General features: G+C 36.4%; 2 protein-coding genes across 3 annotated transcripts; both read right to left on the reverse strand.

Annotated features, from left to right (window-relative positions):
- Positions 1–1,118: 1,118 nt before the first annotated feature.
- LOC113661875 (opioid growth factor receptor-like protein 1) lies at positions 1,119–6,731 on the reverse strand. Of its 2 annotated transcripts, none has more exons than XM_027176375.2 (9): positions 6,603–6,731; positions 6,298–6,448; positions 4,614–4,682; positions 3,841–3,885; positions 3,656–3,713; positions 3,484–3,562; positions 3,261–3,327; positions 3,001–3,149; positions 1,119–2,909 (listed from the first exon to the last, which is right to left on the reverse strand). In XM_027176375.2, exons 2-9 carry the CDS (start codon positions 6,361–6,363, stop codon positions 1,463–1,465), a joined length of 1,980 nt encoding a protein of 659 aa, XP_027032176.2. In that variant the 5' UTR covers positions 6,364–6,448; positions 6,603–6,731; the 3' UTR covers positions 1,119–1,462. The 2 variants fall into 2 exon arrangements, with proteins under 2 accessions (XP_027032176.2, XP_027032175.2); XM_027176374.2 differs by having other exon boundaries at positions 6,577–6,659.
- Positions 6,732–6,887: 156 nt separating this feature from the next.
- On the reverse strand, positions 6,888–11,152 carry LOC113661876 (opioid growth factor receptor-like protein 1). The gene is made up of 8 exons (XM_027176376.2): positions 10,037–11,152; positions 9,431–9,511; positions 9,265–9,297; positions 9,113–9,170; positions 8,922–9,000; positions 8,662–8,728; positions 8,159–8,307; positions 6,888–8,067 (listed from the first exon to the last, which is right to left on the reverse strand). Exons 1-8 carry the CDS (start codon positions 10,127–10,129, stop codon positions 7,623–7,625), a joined length of 1,005 nt encoding a protein of 334 aa, XP_027032177.2. The 5' UTR covers positions 10,130–11,152; the 3' UTR covers positions 6,888–7,622.
- Positions 11,153–24,375: the final 13,223 nt, after the last annotated feature.

Raw genomic sequence — 24,375 nt, forward strand, 5'->3', positions numbered from 1 at the left:
GGCTAGTAAAGCATCTAATGCTGGACTTGTTATTAAAGGGCTAGTAAAGCGTCTAATGCTGACTTGTTGTTAAAGGGCTAATAAAGCGTCTAATGCTGGACTTGTTGTTAAAGGGCTAGTAAAGCATCTAATGCTGGACTTGTTATTAAAGGGCTAGTAAAGCATCTAATGCTGGACTTGTTATTAAAGGGCTAGTAAAGCGTCAAATGCTGGACTTGTTGTTAAAGGGCTAGTAAAGCGTCTAATGCTGGACTTGTTATAGGGCTAGTAAAGCGTCTAATGCTGGACTTGTTGTTAAAGGGCTAGTAAAGCATCTAATGCTGGACTTGTTAAAGGGCTAGTAAAGCATCTAATGCTGGACTTGTTGTTAAAGGGCTAATAAAGCGCCTAATGCTGGACTCTTTGCTAAAGGCCTAAAACAGCACTGGCTACTGGACTATTTACTGAAGGTTTAAGTCAGTGATTGACCACCGGCTACTCACGTTGCAGTGCTTACTCACACGTAACCTGCTTGATATGTGATTATCCCTCTGTGGTTTTGATTTGGGCCTTTTCCAGTGGCCTTTTTAAACAATTACCTAATAGCCCCCAATGATGTAGTCTATGCCTGTGTGTCTGTGATAGATAGGGGTAGTGTGTGTATAATTATGTTTGAGTAAAATTATTTAATAATATCAGGATTAATAGTTTATTTTTATTTGTAAAAGTTACCAGTGACAAGCTATCAACTTGACGTGTGTTAGCTTAACAAATCTTACTCCACATATCAGTACATAAATTAGCCACTAACATTTTCCATTTCACCTAAATCTACAAGTGGAGGCAAGAAAGTTGGAATCACTGGTAATCTGGCTTCCTTTAAAATTTCATTCAAATGTGCCAATAATATATTTATCAAAGAGTCAATATTGTTCATCAGTCTTGATGACATTATAATGTTTTAGCAAATCAAACGATCAAACATCTCACTACAGTATCATGCTGTTTATTTAATACAATCTCTGAGCCCTGATAGGAATCAAGCACAGCACGACAGACCCCTATGTCCTAATCTTTTTCTAATTAGGTGGCATTTTTAATTACCTCAAATTATGGGACATCGAAGAGAGACACAGTCATTAATTTATGCCGTTTATTAAACACATTCTCTGACAAAATCAAAATTACTACATCATTTATATAGTCTACACTTATTAGTTTTAATACATTTGCAGCAATCCACAGCACATAAAAAAGAAAACGATTTTAACTTTAAAAACTATTAATCTTATATTAATATAAATCCTTTTCTTGTTCAGATTAATAAAATAGATGAGATTTGTATTGTTCCATTCAGGGTGCGTTACCACCTGTTCCTGAGATTGGCTCTGACTCCAACACGAATTTTGACAAGGAATACTGAAATCATAAACAATCATATCATACCCTATAGCCTTAAACATGATCTCTTAAACATCTCTGCTCAAACAATATTCACCTCTTGTTCATTTCCTCCATCTTTCACACCCCCGATTTCTGACTTTTCTTCATTGCCCTCTCCTGTCTCTGTGTCCTTACCAGGAATAACCTGAAAGGAGTTAACATCACTAACCGGAGCCATGGCTGGTTCAGATTCAGTGTTCTTTCCATCCTTAACATCTACGGAGTCCATATATTCATTATCGTTTGATGTGACAGCATTGCTAGGACTCAACTCAATAGGACTGTCTTCCATAGATTGATTTACTCCATCTTTTTTCTTCTCACCTACTTCTTCTGTTCTTTTCAGTGCATTTTCTTGGCTTTGCAGTTCTCCTCCTTGCAGTTTCCCCACGATGCTTCCATCTGATTCAGTATATTTTTGACTATTCATATCTGCATCATAGTGTGCGTCAGAATTTGCCTCATTGTGTGTTCCACGTCCAGTCGCCACACTGTCTTCTGGTGATTCACTGCCACTCTTCTGGTTTTCTTCTGAACCGTTTTCTTTGGAATCGTTTCCAGAAACCTTTGATATTAACTCAACTTTATTGCCTTGCTCCAATTTGTCTCCTTGACCTTGTTGCTCACTCCCTGATAGAGGTGTTTCTTTTGCGGCGTTCTCGCTTTCCGTGCTGTGATTTGCAGTTTGTATGTTTTCATTAGTGCTTTCCGAACTGGTTGTGCTATTGCCAAAGTTTTTATCACCACTCAGAACCTCAGACTGCTTAGACGATTCAGCGTAATCACTACCATTCTTATCTGATTTCTCTGCAGCTTTTTGTTCAGAATTTGGGTTTTTCTCATTTCTTGCTTCACCGTCATCCTTCTGGATTGTAGCTTGACTTTCTGAAGTTGTGTGACTGTCATGCTGAGAATTAAATCCTGACAGAGCTTCATTATTTTCATTAATGCTAGTCATATTTATATTTTCTGCACCAGGGGTGGGTAACGCTGGTTTTTCAGACTCCTGACACACACCTGACACATTCTTATCATTTCTGCTTTCGCTGCTGTGACATTTATCATTACTTGTGCCTTCACCTGTTCCAATATCATCTTCATTTTGTACTCCGCTGTTCTTCAGCTCATTCTCATCACTCTGAGAGGTCGAATCATTTGACACTACTTCACTAAGACTAGTACTGAATTCGAGGTTCGGTGGCCCTTCTTCCTTTAAGAATGCATTAGAAATCCTTCTAGGACACCACACAAATTTCTCTTTTGGATAAAAATGCCAGAAGGCAAATCTGATCAGATCTTTTCGTTGACGCTTGTCCAGAACTGCAAATATAAAGTAGTCCAGAGCGCTCTGCTTTACTCGTGGAAGTGTGTCATGCTCCAGAGTCTCCTTAAGGAAGAAGTGAACCAGCGGTGCTTGATAGTGACTAAAGCCCAGTAAACCAAGGCACTTTAGGATGCGGGTGATGCGAAGATTGTTGTGTGTGTTTCTGTTACATTAAACACAAAAAGACAAATAAGCACTCAGGATTTCATCACACAACATAGATACATTACCTAGAAACAGAAGACAGCATTCACCTGTTTAGGTTTTTAAATCGTTCTCTCCAGTTTTGTGCACGTTTCACCTCTCCAGTTTTCTCATTGACAAGCTCTATTCCATAAAAGTCCAACATGAGCTTGTAAGACTTTAACAGTCTTTTCTTTACCTCCTCATCTGCATGGAACAGCTGCAAAAGATGTTAGATTTTTTTATTTTATACCTCATAAGCTTTTCTTCATGTTTAGTTGGATGACACGGCATAATGTTCACAATTTCTTAAACATATTACAGCACTTACCTTAATTTCTGTTCGGCTTAGTTCACGTGATGCAAAGTTCATTCCCATCTCCTGAATTGGAAACAACCTGTGAAGAAATTAGCGCAATGTCTGAATGTAACACTTATACAGATCATGGATAAAAGGATAAACACAGGAAACCCATTTTAGTTTGCATGAAATCTTCACATCAGTGAATATAAAAACTGCCAAGAAACAACAATGTAGTAATATAAACATTTACCATTGAATGTAGGAGTGCACATATTCCAGATTGTCATAATTACCAAACCAGTAATCGTGAAAATCATCAATGTACACACCTGAAGACAAAGAACAAATCTTTATTTTGATCGAAAAGATTTAAATATCTGTATTTAGTATCTATATCATCGGTCATTGAATGTGTGACGTACCATCAGGGTTGAACTTTTTCTTATTTGTATAAAATTTCCAATTCGGTAAGTCTTTGTCCTGCAGGTTCAACAATTACAGATCGTACAGATAACTCATTATTAAAGAGGTACAAATGTATGAGATAAAAAAAAACACTGACAGTATTTTAAAACAAAAGATAACATACAGAAAATATAATACTCACGTCATTCATATCATCTGTCCAGTCTTTAAGTTTTTCGGAGGTTTCCTGCAGTATAAATGAAACACACAGCGTTTATTAATTTTGTACGTTGTTCTATCTAGAATAATGTACAAGATGCAGACTCTGATCCGGAACCCGAATTTCTGTCAGTCACTGGTACAGAAGCTGCTATAAATACTACTATCATTATCTATAATTTATATCAGTATGATCTATATTATATCTATGATCTATGTCGGTTAGTATCTCATCACGAAGTGCAACATTAGACTTAGCTGATGCTTATAATTATAATGAGGACGTTGTGGGTTGGACCTTAGAAATACTGGTGTATACGTTGACTCTTGCAAACAAATTTTCATGTAACAGAGAATAAAGCCGTCTTGAAGCTTTTCCCTTTAAATTTGAATGCTAAAAAGCGTCGAGACTGGAGACTGCTTCCAAAAATTCTAAATCGTCTTATAGAAAACATTATGTACAAGGTTTATGATCATGTATTAGAATAAGTGCAATACTATAAAACTAGTATTTGTCTTTAGCATGAACTACAGTCTGAATCATGCTGCTTTTGTTGTGATCAGAATTCAATAGTGTTATGGTATCCATCCATCCATCCATCCATCCATCCATCCAAAGCAAAACTCATGGAAATCCTCAGTTCACCGAGGGAATAACTGAATTGTGTTCAGGTTTCTTTGGATCACAAAAAAATATTAAAAACTCTACTATATACTATACATAACATACTATATATGTTGTGCATCACAACTTACCCTAGACTTGTGTCTAAAGATTTGCATGTCTTTTGCAGCATATGTGTTCCTGTGTGCAATAATTGACCACTGTAACAGAAAATGAAACAATATTCATGGTTAATTTTGAAATTTGAAATGCCGTAGTCATAAAAATATTAAACTACACATTAGTTGTTTTGAACAAAGACTAGCAGACAAATATCAAACACACAAAAATACATGAATAAAACATGTTTTACACGCATTAATGGTCCACATATAAAATATTTAAGCACTGCATACAAATAAAATCACTAGTATTCTCCACTTTATTAAGGAATAGCTAAATCATAATCAACATAAACAACATAATCGGAACTGTACATAAATATATATAAAGTACAAGTTGTGAAAACCAACTAAAGTTATTAATAGTTATTTATTAATATTTATAATAAATATAATTTAATATAATAATATAATTTTATAATATAATTAATTAATAGTTATTTAGGCAGGTGTGAAGAAATGCTGTAAAGTAAAAAGGCTTTCAAAAATACAGATTTTATTTGTTTATTTTTATCAATTTACAAAATGCAAAGTGAGCGAACAGAAGATAAACCGAAATCAAATCAGTATTTGGTGTAATACCCTTTGGCTTAAAACTAGCATTAGTTCTTCTACTTGCACTCTTTGTACAATTCCACAAAATTAGGGATTTTGAAGGATCAAAGTCAGGGATTGACTAATCAATTATACCAAGCAGGTGCTAATGATCGTCAATTTCATATGTAGAATGAAACACAGACATTATCTGAAACAGAAGACACAAGGTAGTTATACTGCATCAGCAAGGGCTGGTTTTTTTAGACTGTGCTGTTCAGGATGTTTTGAAGAATCACAATGAAATGGGCAACATTGAGGACCATAGACACAGTGGTTGGACAAGGAAACTTAATGCAGAAGATGAAAGACACATCATGAACATTTCCCTTTGACGTCGGAAGATGTCCAGCAATGCCCTCAGCAAAGAACTGAGGAAACCAGTGGGACCCATCTACAGTCTGGAGAAGTCATGGAAGAATTGCGGCCAAAAAGCCATTCAGCCGACGTGAAAACAAGACTCAAATATGCAAGAAAAAAGGAACTTGGCAGCAGGTGCTCTGGCCTGGTGAGTTATAAAATATAATATATAAAATATAATATAAAATATTTGCAGGCAGGTTGTTTGCTGAATTACTGGAGAGTGCAAAAAATGTGTGTGCAGGCAACATTAAAGAATGGAGGAGGTTCCTTGCAAGTTTGGGGCTGCATTTCTGCAAACTGGAGATTTGATCAGGATTAATGGTGTCCTCAATGCTGAAAAATACATGCAGATCCATCATGCAATACCTCCAGGGAGGAGTCTGAATGACCCCAAATTTTATTCTACAGCAGGACAATGAGTACAAACATACAGCCAATGTCATTAAGAACTATCTTAAGCATAGAGAAGAATGTAGAAAGGGTACTGGAAGAGTTAGTTTGGATATTCCTTCAAAAACTTTGTGAAATAATCGATGCTCTTTTGTAGGCAAAGCGTGGATTTCTTATCTGTTCATTTACTTTCCATTTTGTTAATTGATGGATTAATTGATTTATATATATGTACATTTAAGGAAAAGGAAACAAAACACCGGTGTGTATCAGTAATATTACTCATAATATAACCTTGCAGTTTTACCTCTCCAGTGTCCTCATAGCCATTGTCTTCTTCCCATGTCGAGTCATATTCCTCATAATAGTCCATAGCACGATCCTGTATCTCAGACCTGCCAAATTTAACCAAAGCGCCGAACAGCCACGGAATAAAGCCGAAAACAGGACGAGGAAGTCTAAAAAGAAACAGCAGTGACTGGTACAGCAGTTTAACAACACACCGAAACACACCCATACTTTACTTTTCGGGGAAAGCGAAAGTAAAAGCTCTTCATGCACCAACGTTTATTTACGCATTGCTTACACTGGGGCTAAAAAAAGAATCCCTACCAAAATAAAGGGAAACAAGGATGGAAATGTATTATCAAGCATTAGATCTTCTCTAAGTAAGTGTGTGTGTGTGTGTGTGTGTGTGTGTGTGTGTGTGTGTGTGTGTGTGTGTGTGTGTGTGTGTGTGTGTGTGTGTAAAAAAGTTTTTTGAAAAAAGTGTCAAAGTGTTATGTTTATTACACGTGTCACGTGACTTTTTAGGCTCACGTTTTCTATACTCGGTTTTACCAGGAAGTAAAAGTATTTGTTTATGTTTGTTTAAAGGTTTAAATTGTTTATGAATGTTTCAGAAATACTACAAAAATAAATAAATAAATAAAAATACTGTAGTTAAAGATGGTCACAATTTCAGTATTTTATCCCCCCCCCAATTGTGAACTTTATTTCCCGACTTTTGAGTCCAGATATTTCCAGTTACCTTCAAATTAAAGGTGCAATAGTCAATATTTTTCAGTTTGTACAAATATTGTGGAAAATCATGTAGAAGTGATTCATAAACACATTTTAATCAATCTATGTATATATTTTTTTCTCATTTTCTTCTTTTTTCTCATTTACTTCTCATTTTAAGATACAATGAGAACCACAATGATACAGAACAATATATATAAAGACTTGTTATGACTAAAATTGCACTGCAATTACATAAAACTACAAAACTACAAAAAACTTTAAATGTAAATAACCATAAAAGTTTTTTTCCCATTGCATCAAAGCATGGTGGTTTGATTGTAACTCTAAATAATCCATTTATTGTACATGACTGCTGTTGAACACGGGATAATGAATGGGAAAAAAAAGAAAAAACATGAATTAATGTTAACAAACATTAGTTTAACAGTGTGTTAAGCAAATAAATACCACCTGAAATAAATGACTTTTCACTTTATACTGTATACTTTTGAGATTGTTGAGTTGTTTTGCTGCGATAATTAAAAGACCAAGTCCATCCTGGCCACACTGTTCTGGTTCTGTCTACGACTCTGAGCTCTGTTATACAGTATAGTTTGTGTGAGATTTCTAGGATCTATTTTTCTTCATCCTGCACTTTGTGCCCTTGTTCCTTGTACTATTTTGACTTCTATGGAAGTCCGCTGTCTGCTGTTTTCTATAACCATATTGGTGGTGCGTTTCTTCCCTTCTTGTACAAGCCTGTGAATGGGAAGGATGTTTCTTTTGTGTCATTTCTTTCAAAAAATTTCTTTGAATCCTTCTAGGACACCACACAAATTTCTCTTTTGGCTCAAAATACCAGAAGGCAAATCTGATCAGATCTTTTCGTTGACGCTTGTCCAGAACTGCAAATATAAAGTAGTCCAGAGCGCTCTGCTTTACTCGGGGAAGTGTGTCATGCTCCAGAGTCTCCTTAAGGAAGAAGTGAACCAGCGGTGCTTGATAGTGACTAAAGTCCAGTAAACCAAGGCACTTTAGGATGCGGGTGATGCGAAGATTGTTGTGCGTGTTTCTGTTACATTAAACACAAAAAGACAAATAAGCACTCAGGATTTCATCACACAACATAGATACATTACCTAGAAACAGAAGACAGCATTCACCTGTTTAGGTTTTCAAATCGTTCTCTCCAGTTTTGTGCACGTTTCACCTCTCCAGTTTTCTCATTGACAAGCTCTATTCCGTAAAAGTCCAACATGAGCTTGTAAGACTTTAACAGTCTTTTCTTTACCATCATATCCTTATGGAAATGCTGAAAAATAAAACACTCATTTAGTTTGTTTTAAATATCTGTTAATATTTAGCCTTCATATCTGGTGTTGTCATGGTGGTTGGTATATGACTCTTTGCCATATAATTCTATATAAACACTCTCCTAGAACTGAAAAATATAGTTTTGTCAGTTCGGCTTTAATTTTGTACTAAAAATCATAACCTTTTATGATTTACAATATAGAAATCTACCATGTTTTATTGCAATTGCATTTTTTTGCATCTACTGCAAACAATTTAAAGAGAAAATAACAAACTGTTAGAAATCAAAATTACTATAAATATCAAAACAAATAACAAGAGCTTATAAATACCATAATAAAAATTTGCCTACCCCGATTTCTGTTGGGGTAAGGACATGTGCACTATAATTTACCCCTGGCTCTTGAGTCGGAAACAACCTTTATAACGGTATAAAATGGTAAAAATTATAATTCAGCAATTATTGGTGCACTCAGTGGAATTGCCTTCTTTCTATCTTTTTGTCTGAAGATTATAATAAATACAAGCTTGCTGGGAACACCACTACTTAGATTAGTAAACTGTTGTATAAACATTACAGCCTATAAGATTTTAATATTAGTATTTACTTACCACTGAATGTAGGAATGCACATTTTCCAGCCTTGTGTAATCACCAAACCATTTAGTGTGAAAATCTTCAATATTTACACCTGGGAAAAAACAAACTAACTAATTAAAATGGCAGCGGAAAATAATCTATTATTAAAAAGGGTATAACTGCAATTAGTAGATTCATCAATTTGCTAAATATGCATGCTATACCATCAGGGTGAGAGGGAATTTTATTTTGATAAAAATGAAGATTATGGAAATGATGATCCTGCAAAAATGAAACAATAATGATTAATGATGATTTTAAAGCAATTTTCCTTGAAGCACAGTTCTGTTGAAAGAGTAAATAAAGGAATACTCACTTGACCATGTACCATATAAGCATATCTGATGTACTATTGGATAAAAACAAACAAAACATTAATGCAGAAAACACAAAAATATACCAACATTGCGATGCCCGGGATATGCAGGTAACCTCTGTTCAATAGGACTGGGACTGAGGGCTATGATGGCTGTTAAACTTACTCGACATCTACGCCTGTAGTTTTGCATGTCCCGTGCAGCCTCCAGGTTTCTGTGTGCTCTCCATGTCTGCTGCTTATGTACCTATACGATCGAAAAATTTTAAATGAATTGAAGTCAAACTTGAATTCTTCATGAGTTCCAAGATTCTTTTTATTGGTCAGTTAAGCTACAAATTCATACTCCCGTTATCATTACTTAACAGTACTTATAATAGCATCTGTTAGCTGAAGCTCATTTTTCTTAATAGGTTTATAATCATTAAAGGAAATGTACACGTGATGGACGTTTCCTATAGTGATTTTATTTTTCTTGTGGTTGTATTTAATCACACAGGTAATGGATTTGTTTTGTTCTAATGCTTCTTCAGCATATTAGACTATATTATTTTTATATAAGCATGTAACAACAATCAACAAACAACAAACCACATGATCACGCATGAAATGTCTGTAATATTTGCACCAAAGCACAGCTCTAAATTCCAGTCCAACTTCTCCTGGACCACACCTTATGTAAAGTGCTCTCTGTACTTTCGTTATCTTACTATAAAACAAGTATTCTATTAACAGCTTAAAAAGAAGTTTTGCTGGACAAGTAAACATTTACCGGTGTCATGCTGAAATGTTCGTCATTCTTATCGTCCCATGTAGAGTCATATTCGTTATCAGAGGCGTCCATGACGCTTCCCTCACAACCCATACTGTAATTCCCACAGAAATGTGAGAATCTATTTATATATCAACGTGCTCAAAGAAAAAGTGAAACCACAGAGCTGTAACACCAGTTGCTCTGTGCACTGGGCCATGCCCACTTTTTTTTAAAGGTAAGCCATACCTAAGGTTAATGAATAAATGGCATAGAATACAAATGCACAACCACATGCAGTTGGACTCATACACTACATTGACTGAGATTTAATTCATTTGTCAAAATCTAGAGTGGTGTGATGTGGTGAAACCCTATTGGGATTATTTCCCAATAACAGCATGTATCACTATATTATGACAGCAATAGACATATTCTTCTTTAATTAAAAAAAACCCCCAAACAAACACAAAAAAACAACAGCTTGTTATTTTAACTAGAAACCAGATAGAGTGTCTTTCCTTAAGCTTAAAATGCAACACATGTTTTCGACACATAAGCACATATTTACTTCTGAAATGATTTATTTGTCACATAGAATCCTACATGAGAGCATGTACATAACTCTGGCATACTCTGGAACTGGTTTAGCAGGTTGTAAAAGCAGCTAGGTTTCCTGCATTATCCAGGCTATAGGATATAGATAAGAGATGTTTTATTGTTCCTAGTATACAATACAATAAAATTTAGTAGGGCAACTCTTAGAAAGCAACAAGGGCATTTAAACATAACACCAGACAATAGTTCAACATAAGAAGTTAAAAAAAGAGAAAGAATTAAGAATAAATAAATATTTCAGTAACTGCACATGAATGTATTAACTTGATTATTGAAATGTATCTTGGGATGTATATGTTGTACATTGAAATGTAAATACCCCACATAACATAAAGCCATTACAGGCATTTCAGGGTTTAGATAACTAGTTTAGTATTTGACTATATAGTTTGACAGTATTTTACGGATAGGTGCTATGGTATGAAGCCATTTTCCCCATTCAGCAATAAGGAAGTAAAAGAAATAATTGGCAAAGGTGATAACAAGATCCAGTGAGTTTAGAGCACGGGTTTGTAGCAGTGGTAATATGCAATGGTCTTGGCTAATGTCATTGCCCATTTTATTATATCAATTCTAATTTATATGAATTAGGATTCTTCTTCTTCTTCTTTCTGCTTTTCATCACGAATCATCAGTTTCCACCTAACTCTATCCTCGGCATCCACTACTCTCTCACCATTTACCTTCATGTCCTCATTTAACACATCCATACAGTATATCTCCTCTTTGGCCTTCCTCTTGACCTCTTACCTGGCAGCTCCATCTCCAATATCCTTCTACCAATATAACCATCTCCCTCCTCTGTACATGTCCAAACCATCTCAGTCTATCCTTTCTGACCTTGTCCCCAAAACAGCCAACCTGAGCCATCCCTCTGATGTGCTCGTTCCTAATCCTGTCCATCCTCGTCACTCCTAAAGAGAACCTCGACATCCTCATCTCTGCTACCACCATCTCTGCCTCCTGTCTTTTCCTCACTGCTACAGTCTCTAATCCATACAGCAGAGCTGCTCTCACTACTGTCTTTTATATAATATATATATACATATATATATCTATCTATCTATCTATCTATCTATCTATCTATCTATCTATCTATCTATCTATCTATCTATCTATCTATCTATCTATCTATCTATCTATCTATCTATATATATATATATATATATATCTTTTTTTATATAATCAATACTTTATGTATATCTCAAAGAGCCCTAAGCAATTATAGGGTGAATCACAAGGGGTTCATAGACACACAAGGGGTCCAGACACTGGATTAGAGAATGAGTAATTACTAATGAGATGATTTAGGCAGCTTCATTACATTGAGTAATGAGGTTAAGGGAATAGAAGATTCTCAAGCTAATTCCCTCCAACACATGTATTCATGAAGGCTTGTCCCAGTAGCTGAATCATGTCATAAAAGCTAAGCACTAAGCTATAGATTTTAAGGATGTAAAATTCAATTAAACTAGATTTTATTTGAATAGTGCTTTTAATATGGACATATCCATATAAACGACTTTCCTGAACAAAATCTTTATAGCCATTGAACTAAGGCCAAAGGAAATGCTCAGTAACATTTTTGCTTTAAAAATTGCCGAAGAACAAGAGAGATGCATCCTATGATAGTCACAAAACCTTTTGCAGGCTGTATCTCGGTTAAAAGAACAGTATTTAAATGTGTATAACATTTTTGCTTGTGCTATTGCACTTATTCTATTTGTATTCAATTACATTTTGTGTCATGGACAGTCAGAAAAATACATTTCACTTCAGGTTAAACTGTGTAAAGTATATATATATATATATATATATATATATATATATATATATATATATATATATATATATATATATATATACTTTACACTATATATATAGTAATGAACTATTTGCAATATATGTTCTGAACTGAAGATGGCGATAGTGGTCTATTTTTGATATATGTCTTTGAATTACATCATCCGTACATAAAATGTAATTTAGTTCATGTTAGATGGTCATCACCAGGCATTAATATTTGCAAAATGCAAAGAATATTGATATCATAAGATACAAAGATATTTGGTCACTGTTTTACTGATTCTGGACACCAATTGCCTCTCTGTAATGCTTAGACAATTCAGTAACACAGATAATAAGATAATACAGTAAAATTAAGAGAGAGAGAGAGAGAGAGAGAGAGAGAGAGAGAGAGAGAGAGAGAGAGAGAGAGAGAGAGAGAGTCAAATATTACACCATTCATTCTGCCATAAACTAATGGATAGAATATTGTTTTACTAATAGCCTTACTAATGGTACCTAATTTGCAGAGCCTCTGTTTGAGTAGTCAGTAAATTGTAAGCATTAACCAAACACACAGCTCTGAAACAGAGCCCTGAAAATGACCCAAAGCTGAAGTCAGCTGTAAAGATCATTTCAAAATGAATCCATACACAATTATTTTACACTGGCTCTAAGCATGTATAATACATATAATAATGTCCTGGAAAAGTTAAGTATTATAACTATAGCAAATCATAAAATGTGATCTTCATTTCACATTTTCATGCAATTCACAGACAGTTTTATGCATTTCACAAACAATTAACATTTGTGATTTTTAATGAATGATCTACATTTTTGCATACAGGCCAATCGTTAACAATCGTCAGTCCTCTGCATCAATCTCCTGGTATGGCTGCTAATTCAAGTTAATCATTTTATATGGCTAATTGATGATATAAATACAATTTTGCAATTGTGTTGCACAGCTGAGAACCCGTTGTACTAATGGAGCAAACAAGGGAGCATGGCATTCTTTAGGTTAGATTAGTATCTGAACATCAGCCGTTGTTTGTTTGTTTACAGGGTCAAAATGGACTGAATGAAAGAACTTTCATTAGAAACCCGTCAGTCTTTTGTTGTCCTTAGAAAGGAAAGCTGCTCAATGCAAGAAATTGTGTTAAAGTAACTGTTAACTACTCCCTTTAGAGACCAGAGCAAAATGGCTCTAACAAGGACAGAAAAAGGAGTGGGAGCCCCTGATGCACAACTGTGCAAGAAGACAAATATCTCAGAGTGTGTAGTTTAAGACAAAGACGCCTCACAGGTCCTCAACTGGCAGCTGCCGTAAATAGTATCCTTCAAACATCAGTGTCAGCATCAACAATGAAGAGGAGACTTTAGGATGCTGGAAAAGCATTTCAGAAGTCAAAACTGGAGACAAGAAAAAGCCATATCTCAGACTGGCCAATAAAAACAAAAGACTGAGATGGGCAAAAGAGCACAGACATTAGACCCTGGAAGACTGGAACAAGGTGTTGTGGACAGATGAGTCCAAGTTTGAGGTCTTCGGACCAAACAGAAGAACATTTATGAGATGCAGAACAAATGAAAAGATGCTGGAATGTTCAATACCTTCAGTCAAGCATGGTGGAGGTAGCGTGGTGGTCTAGGGTGCTTTGGAGGTGGTAAAATAGGAGATTTGTACAGATTAGAAGGGACCTTGAGGAAAGAAAGCTATCACAAGATTTTGCAACACCATGCCGTGCCCTGTGGACAGCACTTGATTGGGGCCAATTTCATCCTACAACAGAATATTGACCCAAAACACACCTCAAAAATGTTTTTGGAAAAATGTGTCAGCAATATTTGAAGACTAAGCAGTCAGCCGGAGTTCTAAATGTATGTCGAGCACAGTCTCTGGATCTGAACCCTATTGAGCTGTTGTGGGAGCAGCTTGGCCATATGGTACGGAGGAAGACTCCGTTAAGCCAATCCATCTTGTGAGTGATGCTCCAAGAAGCATGGAAGGAATCTCATCAGGTTATAAGAAAAATGGACAGCTAGAATGCCTTAGGTCTGCCAGGTTGTAATTGCTGCAAAAGGTGGGGGTATATACAGTATATAGTATAGTATAGTATATATAGTATATATAGTATAGTATAGTATATAGTAGTATATACATACATCTTGCGTGGCGTTAGCACAATGAATAGAATCAGAGAGAAACAGGAATCAGTTAATGTTCACAATAAACATTACAATGAGGAAAAAAATGTGACCGAGAGTGTCGTGTATGCTAGTGCCAGACGGGCTGGTTTGAGTATTTCAGAAACTGCTTATCTCCTGGGGTTTGTCATGTTTATCAGCAGCAAGTTTATCAACAGGCAGAAGTTTTTCTTGATGAGAGAGGTAAGAGGAGGTAGACCAGGCTAGTGTGAAATGACTGGAATGCTATAGCAACTAAAACAGTCACTCTTTTAAAACACAGTGAACAGAAAAGCATCTCAGAAGTCAAAATCGGAGACAAATGAGCTGCAAGAAAAGAAGACAATATCAGGGTCCGGTTCTGTCAGGGAGGACTGGAAGGGCACAGGTTCTGCGACAGCTGAAAATTATAGCTGAAACTTACCAGATAATAAAATAGGAGTGTCATTATTAGTGTTGTCTTGACAGATTTATGTTGTGCTTCGTGCAGCATTTATACAAAATATAAGAAGCAAAAGTGACTGAATTGACACTGATACGAATACAGTTTATATGAAATGTCACATCAGACCATATCCTAACTTAACCTAATCCTAAATTTAACCTGATCTAATGAGAATTTTATAAGAACATCTTGCCTGTATTCTCAACCTTTTAGTCTTTTTATATGATCTGCGTTGTTCAAATTGTTGCAAGATTGTAAGTATATCTTCCATTGAGTCAGTTTAACTACATTCTGCTGTTTGAGTCTGTGTGTCTGTGGTAAATGCATCTTTGAATATCCAAGCTCATGTTTTTTCCCTTTCATTCTCTTTGTTAATGATACCTCACTGTCACTCACTTCTGTGTGAAAAGTGCTGTGTTCAGAAGTCATGCTGTTTTTCTTTTATTTAATGAAAGACCACATTTTTTGCCAGCTAGTTTACTTCTAGTTGCATGATCTAAGTGGTAAAATTACTGTCAAGAGACTATTTCAGTCAAATGGCATTACATTTAATTTGCTGCTTATAACATTTATTTCTCTTTGGAGAGAAAAATCTGCATCTGTAGTGCAAATTTGAAAATCAAGCAACAGGGTGGATTTAAATTAATTTAAATTAAACAGTGCATTTTTTGGGTCAAATTGCAGAAGTAAACCCTAAGAGTTGAAGCAGAAATTTCTAAACATTTTCTTTCCAGTCCAGAAATACAGAAGTGCTAAGTTATTCTAATACTGTAATGTTTCATTAACATGGGAACAGTCACATCTTTAGTGCTATACTGCTAAATAATTCAACTCTGCAGTCCCGGATTTCTCTCTTTATCTTTTTTGCACTATGACAAACATCAGATTCTCACAGTGATGTTTTGTCATCAGTGCACGGTAAAGTTCTCCTCATAAACAAACTCAAACTTGACTCAGATCAGCATATCAGCGCATAAACAGAATCTCTTTAATGCTATAATGCAGCTCGGTATGGGGTTGAAAAGGACTGGAGGCTGTGCAATCCTAGTTTCACTTGAATTTTAAATGAATGGTTCCAGACAAAGTGCATGGTCTTTTGTATGGTGAGTGAAACTAACATTTCTGAGGCTGTCTGGGAAAACTTGATGTCGCTGTGGCTAAACTCCAGAAATCAGCCAAAATCTAATTAGATAAAAATGTTGTTTTGGCAAAACACTCCATTGTTTTCAGAACTAAACTTTTTACCATATCATTTCTTCTTATTAGGATAGATGTTTTCTGAAGACTATGACTACTGTTACTATGAAACAATATTTTAGTATTTTCCATTCTCTCTCTCTCTCTCTCTCTCTCTCTCTCTCTCTCTCTCTCTCTCTCTCTCTCTCTCTCTCTCTCTCTCTCATATTTAACTTCAGCAAGCACATTCGTGTGATCAGGGTCGCGGTAAATCCAGGACATTTCCTGGGAAAAACATTCTGTTGCAAATGTTTCTAACAGTTGAGAATAGTAATGATGAAATGGCTGGACTTTGATTATATCAGGAGTCACATATTTCTGTTTACCACAGTCCTAGATTGTGTCCTGAGGCCATCTGTCAGTTTGGTCTCCCTTACTTGCATTCCCTCTGACCCACCCCCCGTCTCTGTGTGTGCTCGGTTCCACCATATTCAGTCCACACTACCATCAGCCACCTCATTATTACTGTTCCCCTTTCCTAGACCCTACCAGTAGGGGTGTAACACATGCCATCAGTTTTCCATGACATGGCCTTTATGGTCTTGTAAACCTTTAAACATGGAAAGTTAATCTAATTAGCAGTTGTGGGTCTGTTTTAATTGTGATAAAGGAGCTGTTTGGCTGGTTTGAAATTCCAATATTGCCATTACATTGACATGCTTTTGTTCCATCTCTTGAGCATGAGAAAGTGTGTGTGTGTGTGTGTGTGTGTGTGTGTGTGTGTGTGTGTGTGTGTGTGTGTGTGTGTGTGTGTGTTTGTGTATAGGTCAAGTTAATGTCAGAGAAAGTGTGTTTACATAAAAACATTTTATGTAACAAGATCTTCCCCTTTCTATCATCAACAAGATCTTCCCCTTTCTATCATCTCTGTTGGTTAAACCTGGAGGAACTAGAGAAGAAACAGGGTTGCATTTTTTTTTTTTAAGGGATAGCCCTAGAAAGGTTTTTTTTTTCTACAGAACACATCATCACACGCTTATTGTAAATGTTTTATTGATTTCAGAAGAATTAAATTATTGTTACGGACATTTATGTAAACTGTTTATATCGTTTATATCAACTACATATTAGTGCACCAGTTCTGCCCATTTTGCTCCGTAGAATAAGAATTAGAGCTGTAACAAGCACTAATAGAGGTCTAGTGAGGCAGTAATCACTTTATTCCATGATCACCCTGTGAACATTTGCAGTGAAGGAGGAGCAGAGGACCAGAGAACGATTAATGAAAGGTTTGTCAAGGTCATGTTTTTTTCAATGGGCTATTTTAGAAATAATTTGCTCTGCCAAGACATTGTTTAATAGCAATTTTTAAAAAAATCGAATATATTACCATGAACAAAGAGATATCGTAAATGCAGACAGTGTGTCTTTTTTTTTTATATCGCCCAATAATATGTATATGGCAAAGATTTGGGGAAGAAAAGGGGATATTAGAAATGCATGTGAAACTATGTCTTACATTTCCATTTTAGGCAGCTATTTTCAGGTATTTTTATTATTTTTTTTAGAGATGTAGTTCGGCTGGAAATTTGGCAAACTCATCTGCTGTATTGAACACAGTTGAACAAAGATATATATATATATATATATATATATATATATATATATATATATATATATATATATATATATATATATGTACTGCATATATAAATCACTTAAACTCAGCTTAGTTTATTTGAGGCTGTGTCATTATTAATGTTATCCTCCCCCACCAAAATTTACAAGCCCCTGTTAAAAACTGCTTCATTTGTTTAATTCCTGACATTTTATCATTTATGGGAATCCTTAAACCCATCTTAAAGGATGTTCTTATGTCAAATTCAGTGAAGTCTTTTAGAGGAATACTTGGAGACATGAGTAACTAGCAGCATTGTATGACTTCAGGAGCAGCGAGACATTGTGATATGATGCAATTTCCCTTTTCGGATCAAGAAACAAAGTCTGTAGAGTCTTACTCTGTTTGTCTCTGTCTGCTTTTTTGTGCCCATCTGTCTCTCTTAGTCTCGCTATTATCTTAAAACACTGTATCTAGACAGGTGCTTTTATTTATATAGAGTTTCACTGTTGTACTGGCTTTAGAAATATAATTGACTTGACATGTGTATTCAAAATTCAATGTTGTTTTGGTTTATAGACAGACAGACAGACAGACAGACAGACAGACAGACAGACAGACAGACAGACAAATTGTCAGACTCCATAGGTATGCTTCATTTACATTTACATTTACATTTACATTTACAGCATTTGGCAGACGCCCTTATCCAGAGCGACGTACATAAGTGCTTCATGTACCACTAGGATCACTGGACACTACTTTCTGAGCCCATGGATATGGAATAATAAAGTTTTAGTATAAAACCAATGGCCCATTTGTTTTTTTTTTTTCTTTTTTTCTTAATGTTAAATGGATTTTGAAAAATTCTCAGTGGCAGCCAATTGCAAATAAACCATAGCATGTGTTTTTGTGTAGTATGTGTGCTAATCACCTGGTGGCATTAAATGTGGAAAGTAAGGCCATTCTCTGTAGCTAATATGACCATATGCACTGAGAGAGTGCACTGTTACCCCATATGAAAAAAATGACCTCCTACCATGGAACAGCACTAATGTGGTAGCCCATCAAATGACAGCAACCCCCACCCCCCACCCCACCCCCGGGGCAATTACCTCTAACAGCTCACAAATGGGGTGAACCAGAAGTGTCTTTCAGCTCAACACTACTCTCTCTTTGTGACATTTATTCCTTTATCAGAGCTGCTGTTTGTCAGAGTGCCAAAGGAAAAAAACCTAATGGCTTCTCACATTGTAGTTTCACATTGCTGGTATGTTGGAACTAGAGAATATATTCTGGCTAATGCTTACTAGCACAGTTCTATGCTATTAGCTGGTATCATTTTGATGATTATAACTGACAACTAAAGAAAATCAGAAATTCAGTATCTCAGAAAATTGGAATATTACTTAAGACCAATACAAAGAAAGGATTTTTAGAAAACTGGGCCAAATGAAAAGTATGAAGATGAAAAGTATGAGCATGTAATAGCACTCAATACTTAGTTGGGGCTCCTTTTGCCTGAATTACTGCAGCAATGCGGTGTGGCATGGAGTCGATCAGTATGTGGCACTGCTCAGGTGTTATGAGAGCCCAGGTTGTTCTGATAGTGGCCTTCGGCTATTCTGTATTGTTGGGTCTGGCATATCGCATCTTCCTCTTCACAATACCTCATAGATTTTCTATGGGGTTAAGGTCAGGCGAGTTTGCTGGCCAATTAGCACAGGGATTCCATGGTTCTTAAACCAGATACTGGTAGCTTTGGCACTGTGTGCAGGTGCCAAGTCCTGTTGGAAAATGAAATCTGCATCTTCATAAAGTTGGTCAGCAGCAGGAAGCATGAAGTGCTCTAAAACTACCTGGTATACGGCTGTGTTGACCTTGGACCACAGAAAACACAGTGGACCAACACCAGCAGGTGACATGGCACCCCTAACCATCACTGACTGTGGAATCTTTACACTCGACCTCAAGCAACATGGATTGTGTGCCTCTCCTCTCTTCCTCCAGACTCTGGGACACTGATTTCCAAAGGAAATGCAAAATTTACTTTCATCAGAGAACATTTGGACCACTCAGCAGCAGTCCAGTCCTTTTTGTCTTTAGCCCAGGCGAGACGCTTCTGACGCTGTCTGTGCACTTCATGCTTCCTGCCGCTGACCAACTTTATGGAGATGCACATTTAATTATTTATAAAAATACAAATAAAATTAAATAAAGCAGCGCAAGGCCCATGGCAGGTAAAGGGCAAACCAGTGAAGTGAACAAATAGTGCAGATTAAAAACGACTGTAGTGAAAAAAAACTTATTCATTCTGATTTGAGTGACCAAGGGCTCAAAGAGCAGTTTTTTTATTTAAACTGACTGAAGAGGTAGTAGAATGACGTCAGTTCTATGCTGAATGAGGTAGTGAGCAGACCAATGCTGCACAAAGTGATAGGTGAATGTCATCGTATGTAAGTAGAAGGGGGGAGTGGAAGGACCTGGGGATGTGGGATCTGGGGGGTGGGGTGGGGGAGTTCATAGTTCTGTGGTGCCTGGGGCTGAAAAGGGAAGGGAGGGCAAGTTCGGGAGCGAGTTCAGCTTCCTGACAGCCTGATGAATGAAGCTGTCCTTCAATCTGTTGGTCCTGGCCTGGAGACTCTGGAGTCTCCTCCCTGATGGCAGCAGACTGAAGCTGTGTGACGGGTGGGTGGGATCACCTGCAATGCAGAGGGCTTTGCGGGTGAGACGGGTTCTGTAAATATCCTGGAGGGAGGGGAGAGACCCATGATCTTCTCAGCTGCTCTCATTATGCGCTGTAGCATCTTCTGGCAGGATGCATTGCAGGCACCATACCACACAACGACGCAGCTTGTTAGAATGCTGTCGATGGTGCCTCTGTAGAAAGTGTACATGATGAGGGGCGTGGCTCTGGCTCTTCTCAGTTTGCAAATTAAGTAGAGACGCTGCTGTGATTTCTTGGCCAGTGCAGCTGTGTTTTCAGTCCAGGAGAGGTCCTCTGTGAAGTGTACACTCAGGAACTTGGTGTCGCACTGTTGATGTTCAGAGGAGCATGCTGAGTGTGCGCTCTCCTGACGTCAACAACAATCTCCTTCGTCTTAAGTATTGATATATGTGTTAAAGATGTAGATTTTTTGTATTATATCATTTTAAATACTTACTTTATGTATCATAAACAATAATGGTCAGAAGTGCATAAAATTATGGCAACAAAAGATTGTAAAAGATAGATAATTTCTTGTTGTTAGTGTTAAATAGTGTGTGTGTGTGTGTGTGTGTGTGTGTGTGTGTGTGTGTGTGTGTGTGTGTGTGTGTGTGTGTGTGTGTGTGTATGTGTGTGTCTGTACTCTCTGAATGGTACCCCACAGTGTGAGCTCAATTTTCTTCTAATTAAAGGCATTATTTTGTGCTCGAGTGCAGTTCTTTAAACCACAGAGCACACTCACCCGGTCTAATGTGAGATTAATGATGATTATGTATCAAGATAAAAACAGTGTTACAGATTCTTTTGCCCTGATTGAGACCTGATTGCTGTCTTTTAGTGAACTGCATTTTAAGAAATGGCATGTTTTGCTCTTAAATCAGGATTCTTTGATATATAGTTTAGTGATGTATGTATCAATATAATTTTTGTCCTCCATATTTAAAAAAACTTTTTTAATAGATTAGTCTTTGCTAGGATTTTAGGCAGACATATACATAAAGAAATCTAGAGTTATGCTAAAGTTATTTATTAAAGTTCAGTGTCCACTTTATTAGGTATGCATTATCATTTTTTAAAATGATGTATAGTCTGCAAATCAAATATATCCAAGTAATATGTGAAGTAATAAAATGTCCTAGAAGAGTTAAAGTTTAGTAGGTTACCTCGTCCAACTAAATAAATAGATAGATAGATAGATAGATAGATAGATAGATAGATAGATAGATAGATAGATAGATAGATAGATAGATAAAATCAAAAGGACAACAGTGCATGCTGTTATAGTAAAAATGTGTGTTATCACTGAAAAGCACATTTTGGAGATTTTATATTTCTTTTATACACAGCATTTTGCCAAGTATTGGATTTTTATTAAAAAAAAACAAAAAAACAACAACAATACGTTATATATTTTAGACTCTTACCTTTTACATTACAGCAGGTATGAAAAGGCTTTTTTTTTCTTTCTTTCTGTTTGGTCTTTTGAAAGTAATAAATAATGAAATCCTGTAATTTTTTTTACATTTTTTTTTAATTATTATTTATTTTTATTTATATTAATGTTACACGGTGCATCTGCTCACATCGAATCTCACCCTGTCAGTGATTACATGCATCTGTTTATGTGGAGCGTTCACCAAGTACATCCGTTTTCTGTTTCTATAGAAACGATAATGTATTACAGTAAGCACTTTGACAGTAATACAATAGGTGTCTAAGCTGCTGTTGTAGATAATTGACAATTTCTGACCGATCATAATGAAGTATTCAACAGCACTGTGTTATAAATAATAAATCATACAGGAGAGAATGCGTGCAAGAAAATAATGGCTTCATTCAGCATTCATTTTCTGAGCACTGTGTGTCCCAATCCAGTGGTCAGTGTTTACAGGCTTCTGCTTTCACCTCGGCAGTGGTGTAGTCGGGGCCATACGCACTTATACGGAGTATGCTTACTTTTGCCCCAGGGCTGTTTGCGTATAACGACTTATATGGCTTAATGTTAATATTAGCGTACACCCTCGGTATACCCGCTTTTTTTTTGCTGCTTAAAACGTCCATAATTTACCCTCGTCTTTTCTTCCCCTTTAACGGGATAGCAAAACTTCGTTGTAATTGGTTATTTTTTTAATCCCGCCCCCGACAACTGTAGGAGGAGTTTACTTCATCAACAGAAGCTGGAGTCATGCTGAAGCAGTCAGGAAATACGTGATTTAGTGGCTTCGGCTCAACTCAAGTGTGTTTTGAGGTTGTGTTTAAACCTATTAAGAATATGCATATCTTCAAAATAAACTTTAGTTCTTGGGTTGGGCAGTATGGTGAATTGCCGATATATATGTCATGATTTGCTACATCTCAGTATTAAAATATATGCGCGCTGCACAGTACAGTGTAAAGTTATTTACGTGTTAGATTGATAAACGTACATGAATGAGAAAATCGCTACATGCTTTAGTTTAAAGGGAATTGTACTGTATACAGTACAGTATGTCATTGCTGTCTGTCATGTCAGGAATTGAGTTCTCTTTTGAGGTTTATTGCAGTAAAATGGTCAAATACACACAATATATTAAAGTTGTGATACAATTGCGGCGTGTGTAATCCTGTGTCTTGATGCGTGTGTCTTAAAGTGACGTTAATGTTAATCTAACAACAAAAGAGTAAAGAAAAAATCCATTTCATTGAAAGAAGCAGCTAACATTAGTAATGTCATGTGTTGTTTTAGTTTTAAGATGCCTAGTCAGATAAATTAGCTAACTAGATTATGTTGTTGACCATGTTAGTTTGACTAAACATAGTTCAGGTGTAATTCTGACCATTTCTCATCTAGAAATGGTAGGAAGAGGAAGAAGGGAAAAGAGGAAGGTCAGTCTATCTGACTATTTTGGAAGGAAACTAAATGAACTAAACTAAAGGAAATATAGCACATAGTGCCTTACATGTTGGCTGTTGATCTGTCAGCCATTAGAAAACTGTTTATTTTCATAATCTGTGTGTCTTCAATTATTGTGTTAAGATTTGAATTCTGATTTCTAATCATTACATGTTGTGATATAGTGTCCAGAGTAAGAGAACCAGTGTAGGCCAGTTCTTCTCCAATTTATTAGAAAAGTCAGAAGCAGAGTCCAGCATAGGCCAAAGTCAGAGCAGCACAGCCCAGACCTCTAGCACAGCCCAGACCTCCAGCACAGGCCAAAGTCAGCCCAGCACAACCCAGACCTCCAGCACAGGTCTCTCCAAAGAAAAAAAACTAAATTAGTTCATGACCTCATGAATAAAAAAGTATTATATAGTTTATTATATAATAATACCTAATAATACTTCTCTCAGCATCACAAAGGTTGTGGGTTCGATTCCCAGGGAACACAGATACTGATAAAATGTATGTAACTCAAATGCACTGTAAGTTTCTTTGGATTAAAGTGTCTGCTAAAGGCATACATGTTAATGTCATGTAAATACAAACATTGACTTCTATGTGTTGTTTTTGCTTTTCTTGTTTTGCAGCGTGGCAGGGAACAGGAGTTTAACAGGGGCAGAGGTGGGCAGGGGTAGTAGTATACCACTTTTTTTGAGGACTACACCACTGATGTAGTGCTAACTTTTTGATTTTGCTTATTGGGGGGTGGGGTGGGGGTGGGGGCTACACGTGACATCACGTGAATACTCGGTGGGGTGCCAATACTTTTGGACAAAAGTTGCTACTGAAATAAAACTTTTTTTCCAACTAAGGCAGCTGGTCGAGTTTGGTCAAATTTATAATGGAAGTCTATGGGAAAAATAAGCCAATTTGCGCTTCCATACAGGGAATTCTGGAATTC

Source organism: Tachysurus fulvidraco, chromosome 2, assembly GCF_022655615.1.
Source record: "Tachysurus fulvidraco isolate hzauxx_2018 chromosome 2, HZAU_PFXX_2.0, whole genome shotgun sequence".
Taxonomy (NCBI): domain Eukaryota; kingdom Metazoa; phylum Chordata; class Actinopteri; order Siluriformes; family Bagridae; genus Tachysurus; species Tachysurus fulvidraco.